At 34.6% G+C, this 21,746-nt stretch overlaps 1 protein-coding gene across 1 annotated transcript in view; it reads right to left on the minus strand.

Moving 5' to 3' along the window:
• Nucleotides 1-3,725: 3,725 nt before the first annotated feature.
• Nucleotides 3,726-21,746, minus strand: part of LOC129810138 (kinesin-like protein KIF3A) — a 40,060-nt gene continuing 22,039 nt past the window's right edge. The window contains exons 3-5 of the mRNA XM_055860439.1: nucleotides 10,052-10,588; nucleotides 4,176-5,303; nucleotides 3,726-4,098 (exon numbers count right to left, since the gene is read on the minus strand). Coding sequence (XP_055716414.1) covers nucleotides 3,964-4,098; nucleotides 4,176-5,303; nucleotides 10,052-10,588 — 1,800 coding nt within the window. The 3' untranslated portion in view covers nucleotides 3,726-3,963. The remainder of the gene's footprint in view (nucleotides 4,099-4,175; nucleotides 5,304-10,051; nucleotides 10,589-21,746) is intronic.

Raw genomic sequence — 21,746 nt, forward strand, 5'->3', positions numbered from 1 at the left:
CTAAGTGAAAGTGAGTGATCAACTCAAATTACACTCTACCCTAGATTCTAATAAAATCACACGAAGTTTATCGTGATCTCTCTTTTTCTTCTTTCTTTTTCTAATTTTTTTTAAGTACAAGGATGATACTTGCAAAATAAATTGCTTTTTAAATAGTTTAAATGGAAATCACAATCACAACCGAAAATACTACAGAGAAATTCAATCGCATAGATCTAATTTCTCCTAAATCACTCACTATTACAATATCTCATGCCTTGGAAAGATCCAACGGCAAAATACAACGAGGAGTAAAATAATTCCGCGGAAGAATACCCTGTGTTTTGAATTTTGAGGAAAGAAAATTGCTCATAATGCTGCAAATTAGGTCTTACTCAAAATCAAAAGGGGACCTTATGGCTACGGCACACTTTTTAGATCGGTAAATTCATGAAATCAAAAATCACTTCCCTTTCTTTCTCAAAAGATTTGCCTAAGTCTATCTTAGTCTTTCGGACTCAAAATTGGACTGAACTAAAATAAATTTGGCGTGATGTTTAAAATAAGAACAAGAGTGCGAAAAAGTAGAATAGACATGCAAAGCTATTAAGAAAGGAATATGAATTTTGATTTCTTGAAATTTTCCTGATCTAAAAGGTGTACTTAGGTTCGGGCAGACCTTTTAGATCGGTGAAATTTCATGTGGTCGCAATTCACAACCCTTTCTTTTTTAAATGCTTTGCATATGTTTCATTCTTTCGCACTTAAAATTCGATTAAATTAAATTTAATTTAGTGTGACGTTCAAAAGAAGAGGAAGAGTCCAAAAAACTGGGATAGATATATGCAAAATATTTGAGAAAGAAAGGGATATGAATTTTGATTACATGAAATTTTCTCGATCTAAAATGCATGCCGAAGGCATTAGAAACCAAAAATCAAATTTGACCAGTACTTAATTTAGATCTTCTCTGAAGTTAGCTTCAGTCAAAGAGTAAGTTTGTGTCTCGGCTAAGAAAAACCGTAAAAATCAACCCGTTTTTGATGTGTCTTGGATAAAAAAAAAACACGGCTAGAGCAGATTGGTAAAAACGGTCAGTAAATATATTTGTAAACTGATTCAACCGATTCAACTCTTCAAAGCAATCAAATTTCTTACAAACACATGCACGAGGCGTCTTGACGGATTTTTTTCTGAAGTCTAAAAAATTGATTTTCGAAATTTCAATATTGCGTTATCTCGAATTTCGATTAAGCTGTAGTGGCTGTAGTGTAAGCGCTCTCCTTAAGGCAACCTCGAAATCCTTGTTACTCGGAATGCATGCAAATTGGATTGTGTATTGTATACAATTTGACAAAATATTGAATATTTTTCTTAGTACTTAGTAAAAATACTAAAAATTTTTTATCAAAGGAGGAAATGCCTATTCATAGCCAAAACACAAACCACTATTTAAGCGTATTTCTACAGAATCTTATCTGGCTTGGTATAGCTCATCCGGAAAATCGTATTTTGGGCCAATTTACACTGAAATCGAACTATTATGGCTCCGGTACACCCTTTAGATCTAGAAAATTTTGTAAAATTAAAATTCACCTCTTTTTCCTTCTCAAACATTTTGCATATACCCATCTCATTCTTTTCAACTCAAAATTCAATTGAAGTAAATTCAATTTGATGTGATGTTCCAAAAAAGAACTTCAATAAGTTAGAGTGAGGTAGACTTATGCAAACAATTTGAGAAGAAAAAAATGTAAATTTCGATTTCATGAAATTTTCTTTATCTAAGTAAAAGGTGCGCTAACGCCATTATAACCAAATTTGATCAATTATGCTTTAGCCACAACTTTTAGCTCAGTATAATTTCATGAAGTCAAAATTCACGTCCATTTCTATCTCAAAAAATTTATATAAGTCTATCCCATTCTTTCGGTCTCAAAATTGGACTGAACTAAATTTAATTTGGTCTGACGTTCAAAAGCAGAAGAGGAAGAAGAGTGCGAAAGAGTGGGATAAACATACACAAAGCTTTTAGTAAAGAAAAGGACATGAATTTTGACTTAATGAAATTCACATTCCTTTCTTACTCAATTCTATTGCATCAGTCTATCCCACTTTTTCACACTCTTCTTCTTCTTTTGAACATCAGAAAAAATTAAATTTAGCTCAACCAAATTTGAAATTCGAAAGAATGAGATAGACATACGCAAAATGTTTGAGAAAGGGATGTGAATTTTGATTTCATGAAATTTTACTGATCCAAAAGGTGTGCCTGAGCCATTACAACCGATTTTTGGGCAATAAAATCTCAATCCATTAAAGAACGGAAATTCTTTAATCCGTTCATAGCGCTCTTGGTTTCGTTTCTGTAAATGATAATTGTAAAGTAGCGCACTACTATGGGACTTAGAAGCTTATACGTGAATTTGAGCATTAAATTCCCATTATAAGCCTTTAACGGTACATTAAAAGACTTGTCAAAGCCTTGCTTCTATAAGGCAACAATTTTGCTTCTTGAGAGGCCTTCTCGCAAGCTAGATTTCGAGACAAACTTTATCATTTGCTATAGGGAGATCGGATTGTCAGTTTTGCTATATACTCAAATTCAGTGAAACTTTGATGCAAATATATGAAACATCTTTAGGTCAAGAAAAATTTCTGTTGACCCAAAGGGAATTTGACAGCAGGACAATTATATCATAGGCTTTACCACTTGACCGATTGAGTGCCCTATTGTTACGCCAAGTTCAAAAGGATTATATTCATTTTTGCAAAAGCATAATCGCATTTTACTCAAATACGGTTGAATAGGCCTTTGGCTAGCCTAGACACAAACTACCATTTGCCGAGACACAAACCTTCATTCAATTGACATTCTGTCAGCTTTACTATGTTATCACACTTGCACATTAAAATTTTAATATGATTCACATTAATTGTCGCTGGTGAGAGTCCAAATGTGTAATTTATGTGTTTGAATCATTTTATATTTAAAATTTGATCTATTTGTTGATAAAAAAGTAGACTTGGCCCGCAAAATTTGATATAAATTGATTTATAGCATTAATGCGAAAAATTAATACGATTTTCTCTTTAATTTTTTAATGTGAAAAATATTTATGCTTTAGGTAAATTTAAACTTATTTTTGTAGGCCAAGTCCACTTCTTTATCATTAAATAGAAAAAACCCCAAATATTAAGTGATTCAAAGACACGAATAACATATTTGGACGCTCACAAGTGACAATTAATGTGAATCACATTAAAATTTTAATGTGCAAGTGTGATAACGCCGTTAGGGAACTTATAATTTTTCTTTCTCAAGTAATAGTATTAATGGAATAACTTTTGTTCTTTTAATATATTTTTTGAACAGGCTTTCGTACACTCTCATTGAAGTGTCAAATGTGTAACAGATAGAAGCAATTGTTCGTTCCTAATTCCCTAGACACATTTACGACTTAAGCCGAGACACGGCTTAATGTAAATGTAATTAAAATAATGATGAAATTACATTTCCATCAGTTTCGGACAAATCGGTCTCTCTGCTTAAGCCGAGAAACGGAATAGTTAGTGGGAATCTGATGGGAATTTAGTAAAATTATTATTTTGATTATAGTTCAAAAGATTAATAAAAATTCATAAGGTATTCTTCCTCTCGGTCAAATATAGCTCCCCATTGCGAACCTACCAAAAACTTGGGGTTTAGTTGGGAAAAACAGGAACGTTCAATATAGAAACATTAATGAAGTGCTTTCAGCTACTTAAGAAGCTCGACAGAAAATGCATAATTTTTTGTTTTTTATAACCACTGAGGACAAACAGGTGAGATACCTAAATGCACGCAAAATGTGGAAGCTGTGCTGTGAACATCGAAACAGAGCAATAAAGTGGACAAGATTTGGATGAGAAAACCAGGAAGTAAATCTCATTTTGGGGTTTTTCAGCTTTCCACGAACAACCTCTGCAACTAATTTTTTTTCTCTAAACATATCGCCTGGTTGTTGTTGGTCTGGGCACACCGGAAGTACGTGGTCGACTTGTCTTGCTGCGTATTGGATCAGAGACATTGTCAGTATTGTAACTGAGGTAGACATGGGAAAGATCCACAAAGTCCGGCTATTTCCGTTGAGAGAGAAAAATTTGAGAATATTTTCAAAGCTGAAAAAAAAGTGGGAAAAAAATGGAAAACTTACCTCTTTGTTGGAATTTCTGGGTTCTGGCATATTCTTCCTCATATTGTTCCCCGTATAAGCCACACACTTCAGTTGCCACTCTCCAATATCTTCATTCCAATGCGTAAAACGCTCAATCATCGTCTGATACTCCTTGGGGATGTAAGAATTGAGAACCAATTCACACAGTGCCAATTCTCTGGATAAACTCCGAATACTCTCATAAATGCCTTCCTTCTCACGCTGCTGCTCCTGTTGCTGATCAGCCAATTCAGATTTTACACTCATTAGCATTTGCATAACACGCTGAAGTTTCTTAGTTTTGCCCACACATTCTTCCTGCAACGACGAATACCTCTCTTCAATGTCAATCCTCTCAGCTTCCTTCTTCTGCAACGACTCCTTCAATTCCTGCTCACTCTTTGTCCTCATCTCCAATTCTGCCAAATACTGCTCCAGCAACTTTTCCTGCTCATTTGCCTTCTCCAGCAAATTCTCACCACCAACCAAAATTTTATTTTCAAGCGATTGCAATTTAGCCCGTAATTGATCTTGTTCGGATTTTGCCCTATTGAGCTCCTGTTCACTCTCCAATGCCTTCTTCTCCAACAATTCCTTCTCAGCATCACTCTTCTCCTTCTCCTTCTCATCATCCACAAGCTTCCGATTACCCTTTGATTTTTTCTTCTTCTTGAGATTCTCCTCATCATCATCCTCCTCCAAAACATCCTCAACATCCTCATCCCCATCCTCAGATGAATTAATCTCAAAAACTCCCTCCTCCAATTGCCTCTTGAGCTCAGCAATTTCCTCCTGGAAATGCCTAAGAAGAGCATCTTTTGGCTCATCATTGACATGCGTGCGATTCTGAATATTCTTAGCACGTCCAGCATATCTTAGGGTTGAAATTGTTTCAACATAGTTAGAATCAGCTGGACTAATGCTAGCACACATAACTGTCTTGGAATTTCCACCCAGGGAATCCTGCAGTAGACGTGTTAATTTGGAATTTCTGTACGGAATGTGGGTACTTTTGCCATCAACCAGGGCACTTATCACATTTCCCAGAACCGACAGGGATAAATTGATCTTGGTGGCCTCCTTGAGGCGCATCCCAGTGGCTTGGGTTTTGTTTTGACGCTCAGACCCCTATTGAACAAGAAACACCAAAAGAAAAAACAACTGATATATCCCAGCAAAAGAAGTTTAGTGTGGGAAAAAAAGTCCATCATAATAATTAGCATTCTTCAACAAAATTACGCAAAAAAAAATCATTTTCATGCACAAGGCTATACATTTTAATATAGCGCAAAAACGACATACAATAAATTGTTTGTCTTCCTCCTTCTGTTTAACTATTTCACTTTTCATTTATTTATTTTTTTTTCTTAGCTGTGATTCTTCTTCATAATCCCAGATACTGTAAAGCTACTGTTCAGTGAAGAGCTTTCGATTCAGCTTTTATTCACAGAGTAGCAGTTTTTTTTTCCATTTCTGAACTTAGGGTAAAGGCTCATAATTTTGTCCGGTTTCTTATTTTGGACACTTTGAGGATAAAATTGGACACTAAAATAAATTGATTAAAATTATGGATTTTTATTCCAATATTTGATGAATAATGAATTTTATCTAAATATTTGTTCTTTTTGGAAGATTTTAACACCAAGTACGTTAAATTTTGCATATGATTTGAGTTGAAATTGCTTTGTTGAAAATTCAGTGTGAGCAATTGCTTACGAGAAATATGACAGATCTTCATGTTTACTTCAGTCTTATTTAGCTGTGGGGAAGAACTAACAATGTTTCTTCGCTTTTTTTCAGTGATATTATTGAATATTCATTGAATATTGTGTTGATTCACATTAATAGTGATTTGTACATTTGACCTGAAATCAGATTTCCCTTGTGAATTGGATTTTTCGTGTGAAAAATGGGAAATTTTCTAAGACATTCACCAGTGAGGTGATAATCCTTATTTTGGACAGCTGTTTTTCTCACGAAATTTAGTAAAGTTTTAGCTTTTGTGATGACTAGGTTGGACAAATGTCTGGAGAAACAAAGGAGCATCATCTCTACGAAAGACATATAGCGAGAAAAGCCTTGAAAGGCTTCCGGAAAGGCCAGGGAATGAGCGAATCCGCACGTACTTGGAGTACCGAAGTCAACTCACTTTAATGAATGATATGGAAAGTTTCCGGGTTTCTTGTGACATTCTACGTTTCCCTTACATGAACAGGAAGAGGACTTGGTAAGATTGGTTCATGAAATGAAGAATGATGGGCATCCTGTTGAGGCAGATTAGCTGTCCAAATTTACAGCCAAGTTGGCCAAATTAATAACCAAGTTGTCCAAAATTCGAGTCAAATTCACCTCTATATATCAATTCATTTTTAAACGTATTAAGACTAATTATAGTAAAAACAAAGACAATACACCCTTGCCAAGTTTCTCTACAACCTTTCTGAAAAGAGAGTAACAAAAAAGTCAATTAGTATCGAAAATATCGCACTTCAAACTTGGAACATCGATGCTTATAAGCAGACTGTACAAAATTATGAGCCTTTACCCTACTATTTTTTTTATTGATTTTACGATTGTCAGGTTATGATCAGAAGCTATGGAAAAGGGAATCTGACTTAGATGCTATACCACAAAGTACTTTCGCATCATTTACCGTTTACCGGTTCTCAACCGATTTGAACCGATTCATAAATCTCTCAAAAGATCCCTCAAAATAGTTTTAAAAGTAATAGGATTGATTTTCATATAAAATTTTTTTATCGGTTATGAACCGCTTCATTACCGATTCAAAACCGATTGGAACCGATTTAGTTTTGTCTGAAATTCCAAGACCTTTCCAACGACCCCAAAGATGACCACATTTGCTTGATATATGCGCTCTCTAGTGTCTTTTTAACCTTTGACTTTGAAAAACCGTTATTAGGAATGATTCAACGGTATTTTCGTATATAGACGAAAAGTTAGCCTGGATAATCTCTAAAACATATCCAAAAATGCAAAAAAGCATTTTTGACAAAAATTGCTCCCAGTGTGTAGAGCCTTATGAGGTAAGGAATAGAAAAATATATATTACTCAAAATCGATTCAATTGAACTGCAACTAAATTTAGATCTCTATAACTTTAAAAGAATCTCACCTAATACATTCCGGACAGCATACTCAAATTTTGCATAAAGTTTGTTCATTTTATTGGTTATAAGCCCACAAAAGCATTTATGAAATTTTTTTGGGATTATTTTATCCGTAATGGCACTCAAACATGATAGCACGATTGCTCTATCTTTGATCAGAAAAGTTCCAGTGGTTATCTTTAGGTCCTTTCACAATCTCAATGGGATTAAATCTTTGAGTTTTGAAATATAACTCGATACAAGGTTACTGCCAGCATTATAAAACTCTATGGTGGATGTCGAAAAAAATTGCATCATTGTCAAGTATCGTCCTTAAGTTGAAGAAGCGAATTGAACGAAATCCGTGTCATAGCTGTAGACTAGAGTGTTTCAAAAAAAAAAATTATTTCTTTTTGGCCCGGCCGGAAAATTTGTCTATACGATGAGACAATAAAATGCTTCTTAGACAAGAATAAGATTGGACGCTGTTTAGGAATTCGCCAGGAATAAATTTCTCTGTGGAAGACTATTGATTTATGATTGAACTGTGCGTGATTTTATGCGCATTCTTAACTGTTTTATGATTGAGCTGTGAGTGTTTTTAAGTGCAATCTTAACCGTTCTATGATTGAGCTGTGCGTGATTTTGAGCACATTCTTACCCGTATTATGATTGAACTGTGCGTGATTTTAAGCGCATTTACTGTTTTATGATTAAACTGTGCGTAATTTTAAGCGCATTTACAGTTATATGTTCGAGCTGTGCGTGATTTTTAGCGCATTCTTAACCTTTTTATGATCGTGCTGTGCGTGTTTTAAACACGATTTTGGATAGCGTTTTATGCTTGTGCTGTGCGTATTATGTATAACTCAATTAAAAATTACAATAATCTACCTTCACAAATAAAACACACTGAACAATTGTATAGTACAAACATAAAAAATATTTACTGGATGGGGAGGAACGTTAGGGATTTGTCTCGTGGGGATTGGTCGCAACTCGAAATTTAATTAGAATTAAGTATTAAAAAATTGTTATTATATAGTCAGAAAGAGAATTCTATTCTTATGACATGAAATAAACATTATTATCTATCTTATCACCCTACTGCAAACAAACGGTCCCTAAGACGCATATATCGCAAATAACCAAGAGACAAATATCTGAAAAGGACCTCTATATGAAGCCTTAAAACTTTCAAAAAGCATAAGATTTTATCGATGTTCAAGAAAAAGTTATGCTCAATTGGGTGAATGAGTTGCTCCACTTGGCCGTTAGAGGCCAATTGTAGAAGATCAGCTTTTCTAATGGGCAAAATTATCCAATTGAGCAATCCGTGAACAATTAAAATGCTGGTGTCTACCTCAGGGAAAGGTCATACTATAATTTCAATATCTGAACGTCCACCAGAATTTTTATGGTATGGACTTCCTTGCTGTCAAATTATCGCTTTCCTTTGGTATTTTTGGACTATGGGGCTAAAATGTGTATCGGAAAATACAGCTCTGAGAAGCCGTGAAATAGCTCTGAAAACGTGAGTACCTCAAAAAAAATCAGTTAGAAATAGTGTAGATTCCAATGAGCCTCGGAACCATTACAGAAATCGCGCGTCAAAGAAGATTGGCTAAAAAATACCGTTTCGTTTTTGATCGAGCACACGTTGGCCCCCACGATCAGCGAGTGCAAATTCTCTCGACTTCTCCAAAAAGGCATTTTGTTGGTCAATGTCATGACTAAAAAATACCACAGTGTGAATCCTCTGAAGACAACCCTTCGTCTTGAATGGGTTCACATGCCGGAGTCTTCATCTTCCGGCGGCGTGCGATTCGTTCATTAATTAACACAGGGCTCTTATCCATTCCAAAAGTGATTTTATTCAAAATTTTAAATAGATTCTCAAATGTTGACTATTTTCTAATTGTGCATTGAATATGTATTAAGGGCAAATGATTCTTTAAACATGAAAATCAATCAATTACTTGTTATTTAAAATTTCAAGACCTTCTGGAACCGTGTGAGAATCCGAATTGATAAGTTTATTATTCAGAGTTATTATTGGAAGACGATCCGTAGTTATTACTCTGAGATTTTGCACGATTTATCTTTGCTTTCAATTTTGAATAATAAACAATAAATCAATTTTATCAACTGCTGAGCTTAATTTAATATAATTTGAATTTATGTAGGGGGAAGTGGGGCACCTTTGAATTGGGGCAGCTTTGAAATTGGGCTTTTTTCTCCTATTTTCAAATGGAATTGAGCCTTATCTTGATGCAATTTAGCTTCGCAATTGGTTTGTTGAGCTAAATTATATCATAATAAGGTCCAGTTTCATTTAAAAATAGGAGAAAAAAACTCAATTTCAAAGCTGCCCCAATTCAAAGGTGCCCCACTTCCCCCTAATATATTTTTTTTAAAGTTGGATATTGAACCACAGTTTTTCTTTTTTTTGTAAACATTTCATTCAATTATTTAAAAAATTCCTTTTTTGTTGCATATTGTAATATTTTTTTCCAGAAAGAAATTTTCGATATGAACTGAATTTCCCAATGAAAGAATCACAGCTGGAATAAGCTAAAATAGTCTTATCACTGTCTTTGTACACATCTTTTAGTCATCTCCTCTGAACCCGCAAACAGACACTTTTTTCTCACTCAAGTCACAGCAAAAAAAAAACTCCCGCACCTCTCCCTCTTCCCCGAAAGTCCTCTCTTAAGCAAGTAAGTTGACAATATATTTCATTATTATTTTTAGTTGTATACTTACAGCTAAATCAACCAACTGTAATTTGCCCATTTTCACGTGTTGTTCACCATTGTCATCAGTTTCACTGGATTCCACAGTAATGGAGAAAATTGCGTGCGATCTCGATGATTCTGTATTCATTTTGGTGGCACCAACAGCACGATTTTTATTTCCCAACTTCATAATATTTTCCAAATCATCGGCATTGTGGACAACATATCCACTGAGATCTTTTACAAAGACACCAATGTCCGAGCGTTCCTTCACCTCCAGACTCTTATTCAACTGTTTGCCCAGCAAATCACGCACCTCCTCATTGTAGATCTCCATATAACTCACACGCACGAGAAATTTCTGATTCTCCTTGGCTTTTGCTATATGGCCAAAGATATGGGCAAATGTATTGGGGATGATACCCTTAGTCTGTGGTGATGATGGTATTCCGGACATTGTGTACGTTTTACCCGTTCCAGTCTGTCCATAGGCCAGAATTGTCCCATTGTAGCCCTCAAGGACTTTGTCGACAATTGGACGTGCAGTATCCACATAGAGATCAATCTGAAGAACAAATAACAGACATTCTGATTTTTAAAAAGTTCACCACAAATTTAAATTAAATTTGTGATAAATAGTTTTATGAAATTTAAAATAAAATCTAAGAGTAGTAAAACTTTTGAGCAGAATCTAGCTCCATTCATTATTTACAGTCTTATAAGAATTAAATAAGCTAGCTGCGTTCAAAAAGGTGAACTTTATAAATGATAACAAAATACAGTGTCTGACAATGGTCTGGCAAAATTCTTTTAACGATAACACTTCTTTTAAAGACAAAAAAAATTGTATTTTTAATTTTTAAAAAATCCTATTAGCGCACATTTCGTTGCTTTAGAAAACAATTCTCGAACTACTGACTTTATAACACAAAAAAAATTTGCATGATGATATTTACAAGGTTCTTTTTCGGTACAGAGAGCACCGCATTAAAGGATAAGGCATACAATGACTTTCATATAAATTGCCTGAATTGATAAAAATCATTTTTGATATGCCCCTAAATGTATTTAAAAATTTTTAATGCAATAAATTTGAAATGTAATTCAATTCTTTCTCCATGCGGCCATCGCCGTCTTAGTGTCGTGACCAACCTCCAGGACAAAACGCTAGAGAAGTTCGTTCTCAAGTTGTATGTATTGTAACGCAACATTTCTTTTTTACGGGCGGCGCTGAAAAAGGCCGAAGAAATTAGGGCCGAATACCGTTTGCCAACATCAGGGCGTTTTCGTAACTTATTCCAAAGATATCTCCTGCGGATATGCAATTTTCCTGTGTCACTGGAGTGAATTTGCGAACTTTTTTATCGGTCCCGAAAACGTCACTCGAGACGGAACTCCCTGTACACACAAGTTCGAATATCTTCCTGAACTTTTTTCCTCTGCGTTATGTTTTTTGCACCGTTTACCGTCGATTTAAACATTACACTCCGTCAGTCCAGGCATTAAGTCCTTTGGGATTATGCACCTGACGAGATTATGCACATACAATTATGCAAATTTGCCTACCATTAGGAGTCAATTTGTGAAATCATTTTTGAAATACACCTGAATGTATACTATGTTGCGATTACGACGCGGGAAATTTGAAAACATTTTGCTACGTTTTCAGAATAAAACTTTAATTTCTTTTATTAAAGTAAATTTTTTTAAAATATTCTAACCATTTATTGAAGAACTCTGGCCAAAAATTACTGTTTGTTAATGCATTTCTCTTAAACAGTTGAATCTTTTTGTTTGAAATACTTTTACTCCGACAGAAATTCGTTATACGGGCGATTTTTTCAAAAGAAAGCCCCTGCGGTTATGCAAACTCTCGATGCCATTTCGCGCGTTTTTTTTCGGTTCCGAAAATGTGCTTAATCCCGGGACTGAGTGTAAACCAGTTCATAAATCATACGAAAAATGGCTCAAAATTGCTTATATCTAACCAAGATGAATACAAAGATTCTTCGATAAACTTATCCGTTCTTGATTATAAAAAGTTGGAATCAAGTCCAGATATTTTAGGGACTAAAAGACTTTTCCAACTAATCCAAACTAGAGCAAATGTTCTAAGAAGTAGGGTTGCGGCACTACCTAAGACCTGTCTTTATTTATGGAAGGAATCGTTGCAATTTTTGTCACAAAATTATTTCGAAGAACTAAAAAGTTGCAATGTGTTATCATAAAACATTAAATATTCTTAATTTTGTGGTTCTTCAAAACCATTTTGTGACTAAAGTTGACGATTTTTGCGAGGATGTTATAAGAACGGACTGGCCATAAGTAATGCCGCAACCCTGCGCTATTTGAAGTTTTTAACGTTTATTCATGAAAAGAAAAACATATTGAGGGATGATTCAAAGTCACAGTTATGGATAAAATCAGCCGAGACATTTCAAAAGAAGAAGATTTGAGTTAAAATTAATTCGCCAAAAAAATCTTTCAAGTAACAACATTTACGAACCTTGTATTTACTTATACATAGGGTAAGTGTGCCAACTTCCGGCCAGCTTCCAATTTCGGCCACCTTTTTTGTTCCTCGAATTTCCATGAATTTTTAGTTTTTACATACTCTAGAGATTATACAATACAAAAGAATAACAAAAAATGTAACTACGACAAATGAGATGACGTGAAAAAGATATTGGAAAAATTCCGGAAGGGCAAGGAACTATGAGAATGAAGGTGGCCGAAATAGGGCACCAAAGCTATGTCTATATTTTTATTCATTTTAAAATTTATTAAGAATGATTTTAGAGTAAATAAAGACGGTAAACTCTTTACAAGGTTCCAAGCAACACTCTTACAAAAGAAAGAATAAAACAATTAATTTGAATTAAAAATATTACATTTCAAACTTGAAACTTTGACACTTGCATGCAACTATGCCGAAATTTAGCACACTAACCCTAAATACTTTAGAAAATGCTTTACGCCCTACGCACAATACCTTTAATTTGGTAAACATGTTTTTGACATTTCAATGTGAGCGAGTGAGATCTAGATCTATTCATCTTTTTCACTCTCATTGACAATTTTGAAATCATGTTTACAAACAAAAGTTATTGTGCGTTGGGTATTATAATTTGTATTTATCTGAGGAACTGAGAAAATAGGGATGGTGTTATTGGTTGTATTGGATCATTTTGACCTGGAAGGTTCTAAAACCTTAATCAAAGAATTTATAGTATTATTCTTACGTTAAAAGTTTTCTAATTAAACTACCCATCAGTTTTCAATTTAAAGAGATTCTAGAGTATCTAAATCGCTTTAGTGAAACCAGATGGTAAAAAATATATATTCTAGATCATCAAAATATTTCGTTTTTGATGAAGCAATACTTTTTTGTGAAGGTGTGGTATAAAAAGATACATCCTATCTTTAAAGTAATACTTCGGAACGGGCAAATGGGGTAATTTTATAAAAAGTTAGTGAAGCTAATCTACAAGTCAAAATAAAATCGTGTTTTTGATTGCTTAAAACCGATAAAATTCAATTCTTGTGGATGATTAAAAATTATAAGAATTAGGATACTTTTTATATGACGTCGATTAATACCTGAATTAAGATATTTTTGATTAAAAATCATAAAATTGACTTGCAGCATGCTATGGCTGTGAAAAGTTAAGGTTTAGGGGGAAGTGGGGGCACCTTTGGAAGTGGGGCACCTTTGAAATTGCGACTTTTCACCTATTTCTAAATAAAATTGAGCCTTATCGTGATATAATTTAGCTGGACAAACAGATTGAGAAACTAAATTATATCACGATAAGGCTCTTATTTATTTAGAAATATGTGAAAAATCCCAATTTCAAAGGTGCCCCACTTCCCACTAGGTGGTTTAGATTTAGCCATATGGCGTAATATCTCTAATTTTTTATCAGGCAAGTTTTTTACGGAAATTTTAATTTAAGATTAGATATGAAAGGCAAACGATTTATTAGATTTTGAGACGCTTATATATTGGCTTGTCATTTAGAATTTTGAAGCACTCAGGAATTGGGCTAGACGTTTAGTCCGAAACATATTACAGTGTCCCTTCTGTTCTTCTGAATAAGAGTTTAAATAGACTCAGCCTGATCCTCGGGAATATTTAGCCTGTAAAACTTAGCAGCAAAGATTTATCCCAAACTCTCATACACTGGGGACTTAGGAAGATCGATTAGAGGTTCTTAGAATAATGTTCCTAAAACTATTCCTTTGCTAGTCGCTTGTCCTTTGCCTAATCTTTTACAATTTGGGCTCCGACGACTCCATCATTTTCTAAACTACGACCCATGCAACTTTTTATTTTTTTTTTGTTATAGAAAACCGAAGTCTTAAAGGAATTCCGTATTCTATAGTGTGACATGGAGTTCATACTTTTTGTATGAATTCTATGAATCACATAAATAATTATAACTAAAAAAACTCTTAAAAAATATTCAACAATTGAAATATCATTGAAAATTGTATGATATATTGATTTTAGACTTTTATACTCTCCTTCAATTTATTAAGAAATCTTCATTTTCATCTTAAAAGTTTTTTTGGGGAATTTCCTGGGCAATAAATTGTGTGTGAGAAATAAGTAATTATTGTGTTTGGTGAGACTCATGTCGTTTTTAATTGATACAATCAATTGGAGTAAATTATTGAATTGGACACTTCTCCTAGTACAATTTGGTGCCCACTTTATATTGCCATCATCGTCTCGAAATTATCCATCCGCGACGATCCATTGCGATCAGTGACGGACTTTTTTGAATTTCCAATCATCAATTTTATTTCTTAGAAAATATTTATAGTAATTTATCCTTGAGAAAAATTCCCCACAAAAACAACAAAATACCGTGCTGAAGAAGGAAGTTTGCAGAAATTTTTATAAAGTTTAAGAAACTCTTTGTTTCAAGATAAAACAAAAGCAAAAAACAAAATAAAATGAACCAAAACAAATTGTTGTAGATCACGCAAGATCCAACACTGTTAACCAAGAATTACAAAGTGACCTGACATTGTGAACCCAAACCATATATAAATTTCTCCACAAGAATTTTCTTGACCGTCTCTTATTGAGACGATTTTCGAGATGACAGACTCCATAATCCATTTATGAAGTGGAAGATGAATATGATGAACTGAATGTCAGAGAACTTAATTAACAATTTCCTCCTACAAATTCATATTTATTCACAGAAATTCTTCGAAAACCTTTGAAAGAAACATACTTATACGAATTTACCCAGAAATTTGTATCCACGGAAAAAGGATACATAATGTATGAATTTTCTTCTAAATTAATTTGGAAAAACTCCACCCATGCTAGCAAATCATGGATCACGGTTAATAAAATTACATACAATGGGTAATTTAGTTGCTTGTTTTTTTCCGCATTTCTTTGTGCTCTAGGTTCTCCCCCACAGCCAAAAACAAAAACAAAAAAGAATACTATAATGTCTGCAAACCAAAACAAAATTGACCCATATTTTGGGGCTTTCTTTCTGCACTGTAAAAGACTCAGCTCTCCCCATTGTCATCAAACATAGAACATTGCTCTCTCACCCAATCCACGATAAAACAGACAATTCTAGCTTTTCTTTTTCTACCTCATAATTTACACTGTGTATTACACTTTTCTATTCTCAAAGCAGCGTGACACGTGAAACACACCCTAGAAAGACTAAAAATTTCCCATCCAACCGTGAAACATTTGAATTCTTATCTCCCAGTTATACATTACATTTCCCTACGCAAAATAAAAACACATGCTCATTGGTGACGTAGTCCAATTTCAGTATTATCACGCTCTATGTAACTTTTATTGTGAATTTTAATAATATTCTCCCTCTTGATCTTTCTCTTTTCCTCTCCTTTTTTCATATTCCTTTTTTTACTTAACAAAAAAAATAATAAAGAATTTTACACGAGAAATATGACATCAACAGTTCAACATTATATCTGCTGAGTTAATGTTCTACACAAGAACAATCCCCATTATAATGTATTCAAAACTTATTTATAAATTCCTTGGTTTTTTTCTGATATTTTTTTCTGAAGTGTGAAATCATAAAATATTGAATACCATAATCATTGATATATTTCACAGTTTAATATACCTTCTTTATTCTCGATTAGTCAATGTTGACGAACTCATTCACTTAAAACGATTATTTCTAGAGTTGATAATTTGATAGACTGAAAAGCAAAAAATACACTTTTGTCCATAAACTTGTCTTAGCCATTGCTTTTTAAGAGTATACTTTTCTACTACTGATCTGAACTAATTTATAGTTATCTAAAAACCATCCGAAATCTGTGCAATTTTGTTGTAAAATTCAAGACCTTTCCAATAAATCATATCTTGACCAAATCGGTTAAGAAATAAGCCCACTTAAAGTAATTTTTGATCTTAAGAAATTCAAAATGGCCGAATTGAACGAATTGAACATGAACGAAATGTTTGTTTTTTCTACCAGGATATATCCAAAATTTGGAGAAGTTAAGTAGGTTTTCAAGTGATAAAGGGGTGGCAAAACGTCCCAGGCTTTACGAAATACTCAAACTCGCGACTTACTTAGATGTTTATACCTCAAAAGTGCTTTAGTATAATTTACCATTTACCGGTTCTCAACCGATTTGAACCGATTTGTAAATCACTCAAAGGACCATCTAATATGAGATCGGTCTTGCTAAATCTATCTCACGGGTTCGAGACTAGGCAACTGCAGATTTTTCAGCTGGTGGATTAATAATTTTTACAGTAGGGGAGACTGGAGCAAAACTTGTCTGGAGAAATGTGCTTAAATTGAATTAATCAGTATTGATATTTTCTGTAAGCCAAATATTCCAAAAACAGGACTCAAGATTTCATTATTTTTTATTTTATATAATCCTTCCTCGAATTTCTTAAAACTTTGTAAGTTTAAGAAGGTTCATAAAGGCTATCTATAATAAGCCTCAGTCTCTTTTATTTTAGAGAATAGTGAATATTGACATTTTCGTTTTGACAAATTTTGCCCCAGTCTTCTCTACCGATTTATCGCTTGTCAAATAGGACAGTTTTTTGACTTAATCAAAGTCTGTTATGCGGTTAACCGTTACCAACGAAAATTTTGTGTACCTTCTTTACTTCTTTAAAAGAAGGGGGACTATTACTTTTCCGTCTAATTAACCGCAGTAGCTTTATTGAGTCTGAAGAAATCAGGAGAGTGAAGAAAGCCCATCCTAATGAAGTGTTTCTGTCTTCCGGTTATCTCGAAAGCGTATCTATATTGGCCCCTCCTCAATCGGTCTTTATTAGTGAAGATATGAGGCAGCTTGGTTCGTGACTCTTTCGGAATTAGCAAGAGGGCTTTATTTCGAGAATCTAGCAGTGGTGGGCAGTCCGGCATTTTCCAGTAAGAGGCCTGCAGAATTCGTGTTATAGATTACTACTGGACGGAATATTAGGATTCAGATTAAATCCTGTTTATGGAAAACCCGGCCATGGTTAAGTAGCTCTTGATTAGGGTCACAGGAACACCTCTTCGACAGGGAACGCCTTTTAACACTTTTGTCAAAATGTGGAAATTTATTTAATGTATTTAATAAAATGTAAGTAATACAACGTTTTCTCATTATTCTACATTTTCCAATAAAGATTAATGTTCAAATTTCGTGTTACAAATGGTACAGAGTAAGGTGTCAATAGGTCTTGACACGGGTTCTTAAAGAATCAATAGCTGTTCACCCTACAAGAGTTTATTCGAACAGCGAACTCTTTTTGCCAAGGAGGTGGTCTTTTTTAATTCTATTCCAACTGTCTCTATAGAACGTCATGATATCATTATAGGGTGTCTGTTTTCTAGCTTAATAGAGTGCTTTAAGCCTTTAAGGACGACTGGGACAGAGGTGTTCTAAAAAACAAGACATTTTATATATAACTATTTAGAGGACAAACTCATTTTTTATAGCCAAAAAGTTGTTTTTCTTTGGTTTCAGTTAGTTTCAGTTTGATTGAAGTGTCAACCAAAGTATAATGTCTTTAAATTTTAAACAAGTCTGAATTACAAAATTAAGGTCATCTAAGTTATTTACTTCTTAACGAAATCTCATAAATAAACAAAACCATCAAGACCTCAATTTAACCATTTGTAAAAATGTTTTAATTCCTAAAGTACATTTTTTTTTATCTAAGTATTAATTTTTGTTCCAAAATATTCTATGTTTGTTTCAACTCTAGCAACTTCTAATGCTCCTAAGTCCACCCTCACGTTCCTCACTTCTTAGCTCTTCTCTTCCCATTTAGACACTGCGTAATATGTCCATAGATAGAGTATTGAAAACGGTAAATTTAATAAATTATATATCATATACATCGTCCATAAAGCAATATAACGACAATGGATATTGCGTAGAAGTACCTTCTGAATGAGCATCATTGTAATAGTGTAGTACTACGCGACACATGAGTTGGCAATGTGTAGTGACAAAAAGGAGTAAAATATTAAAGTGCAGTTGCAATAACAGTTTCCCGCTCAATTTCTCCTCCAACTCTCTGCGCACAATTCTGCACATACAATCATAAGGTGTTGAAGAGGTCAACAAAAGAAAGTCCAAGTCACCAAGCAACTAAACAACTACGTCACAAAATATGCGATGGCATCTCTTCCATTTCAGAGAGCAATGGTATATACTAAAAAGTAAATGGCTATAGTGCATAAAAAAAATCATATATCTCAGTGCAACGAATTGAACTGACGAATATCCGTAATATGAATACCAAATAAAAGAGTTTATTTTGGTGGGATGATGGTATTCTTGATGGGTGTGATGGCTCTGAAGAAGTAACCACACAAACCAAAATAAGAATCGAAAGAAAGTTTCTTAGAAAGATCGTCTCAAACGAATTGAGACAGATACCAAGTCGATCTATAGAAGATTGTGAAAAACCTGTCTTTTAAATGTAGCATAAGTTTTATATATGAGTTTGCCACATGAAATCATACCATTTAAAATCCACCAAAACAAACACACCTGAGCCCAGAGCATAAAACACCTCCTAAAGTTTCATGCATGTAGGGCATATTCTCTTGCCTTTTTTCTACCAACTGATCATTCTCTCTTCTTCTACGTGTAAGTAAAACATAGTTTTAGTGCTCGAACTCTGAAGAGAAAGTTGTATAAATAATCAATCTATTAGGTGAGATTCTTAACAATCTCACCTACTATAATCCTAACAAAATTTCATGTCGTCCGATCGACCTCAAATTTGGCCAAAATGTGTTTCAGCACTTCCTGATCACGAATATATATGTGGCTAATTTACGTTCCCGGCCGGCCGGCCGGCCGGCCGCTCTTTGGAGCTTAATAGCTCCTAAACTAAAAAAGATATCGACTTGCGGTTTTCGGCAAAGGTTATATATCGGGTGAAAATTGCAACTTGGTGCATAGACCCCCCACCCCCCACCCCTCCTTCCGCATTTTGAAGACCCCCCTTTTTTTGTTTTCTCAATAGCTCCGCCCCTATGGCATTCAGCGGACTCAAATTTTAGTATGTTATAGCTGGGCCTTAGAGCTTTCCATCAATACCAAACTTAAGGTCCCCCGACCCCCCTGACCCGAGCTATAAGGGTCCAAAAAAAATTTCTTAAAATGGCCATAACTCCGGTTCTAATTGTCAGAATTTAAAAAGTGAGGGCTTTTTGGAAAGCTCTCGTGAAATGCCACTTCCCCTTCTAACATCGCAAGTTCATAAAACCACCGCTAGGGGCGCTTTTTTTAAAAAGAAAATTTTTAAATCTTAAAAGTTAAATAACTCAAAAATTCCATTGTGCATCGGGCTGAAAATTTAGTATGTTGTAGCCGTTGATTATACCTATCAAACAAAAAAAACCTTAAGTCGATCTAAAACCCCTGACCCGAGCTATAAGGGGTCAAAGTTCGAACATTGACCGGCCTCTATCTCCGGTTCTAATTAACATAGCGACCTAAATTTTACCTTTTTGGTTTCGTCTCGATGAGCACTTTCAGATGGAAGTTCAAAAAGTCACCACAGGTGGCGCTGTGATAGCGTCAAAATTCAACGAAATTCAAAGTCACTTTTCTCAAAAACGGCATTGTGCAAGTTAATGAAATTTTAGTATGTTGTAGTCCAGTCTAGGACGTTTCCAAAATGGTGCGTATGCGCGCTGTGGTTTCAATAGAACCGGAGATATGAGGGGTCAAAGTTCACGAAATTCAAAAAATCATATCTCCGGTTCTATGTGACCGATTTTGATGAATGAGGGCTTAAACGAAAGATCTCACCAAATGCTACAACTTTCTAGAATGTTTGAACTTCGTGGGACCAACACCAGGGGCGCCACAGTCGAAAAACCAATTTTAATATCACATAACCTCAATTATCTCGACTGTCGCTGAACCGATTTTGATGATTACTTCAACATAATTGTAGAGCACATTCGTCTCTACATTTCGTCCATACATCATTTTCCGCTCAGACTACGCTATCACTCCGATTTTGCCGTTTAAGTGTGAAAAAATTGATTTTTCCCATAATAACGCTTTGAAATCACTCAGATGCCAATTTGACTGCCTCTACTCCACCAAGACACTTAAAATAGGGGTTTAAATGGAAAGTCCCGCAAAATACAACAATTCTTTGATTTAGTTGAAGTTCAACAAATGAACACTTGGGGCACTCTGGATGAAAAAACGAGTTAAGAAACAAAAAACCTCGCTTATCTTGGCTTCTGAGTAATCGATGAGTTCAAGTTCTACGGCAAAATTATAGAGAACATTCTGGTCTACATTTCACCCATATAACACTTTTCTGTCAGTTCATCCAAATCCTTGATATTTTGGTTTAAATACAAAATTTGTATAATTTCACGAATTTGATTCAAGATAACTGAATGGCGTCTCCCTACTTCAGCTCCAAATCGAATTTGCATGCACTCCGAGTTAGCTCACGTTAAGAATCTCACCTACATAAGCCGGTTAGGATTATCTGTCCCTTTTTTATATCTTGAAATTTTCATTCCACAAGTCCCTATGGCCTCTATACACTAGAGAAACTTATGTCTATATTGAAATGTTTTTCCAACACAAGTTTAGGAAATTTGCTTCAATATGGACACAAATTTTTCAAGTGTGTAGAGAATCTATGATTTGGAAGCGAACAGTAAGGTAAAGTTACTTGGGAGTTTCAAAAGTATCACAAAAAGTCAGCTTAAATGGCATTCAGACTGGGGATCTAAACCTGTTCTCTAATCTCGTTTTACAGATCTGTAATATCTAATTTTTCCAGATTCGCAAATCTTGCTTATGAGCAAATTAATAGCACTCGAACCATATGGATAAAGCTTAGCTCAGAATCCCGTATTATAGATGGTTAACAAACAGACCTAGCTTGAAGAAGTCGAATCCCTTCATTTTTGGATATTTTATGCACGCTGCAACTAGGTTTCCGTGTAAAAACCGGTCTAAGACGAGGGATACTTTTTCGTGCGTTCCATTCAATCTAGAATTGGAGAAAACCGCCCGGAACTACTACCGTGCATATTATATTGACATTGGATAAAATTGATAAAATTCCTGATTCGTACACTACATACAGATTGAGGTCAGTAGGGGAATTCTCTAATTTTCGTGGCATTGTCACGCGTGAGTTCGAAACCTGACATTGCCAAGTGAGCTTTTTTTGTCATATCATATGAGTT

Source organism: Phlebotomus papatasi, chromosome 1 (genome assembly GCF_024763615.1).
Source record: "Phlebotomus papatasi isolate M1 chromosome 1, Ppap_2.1, whole genome shotgun sequence".
NCBI lineage: Eukaryota > Metazoa > Arthropoda > Insecta > Diptera > Psychodidae > Phlebotomus > Phlebotomus papatasi.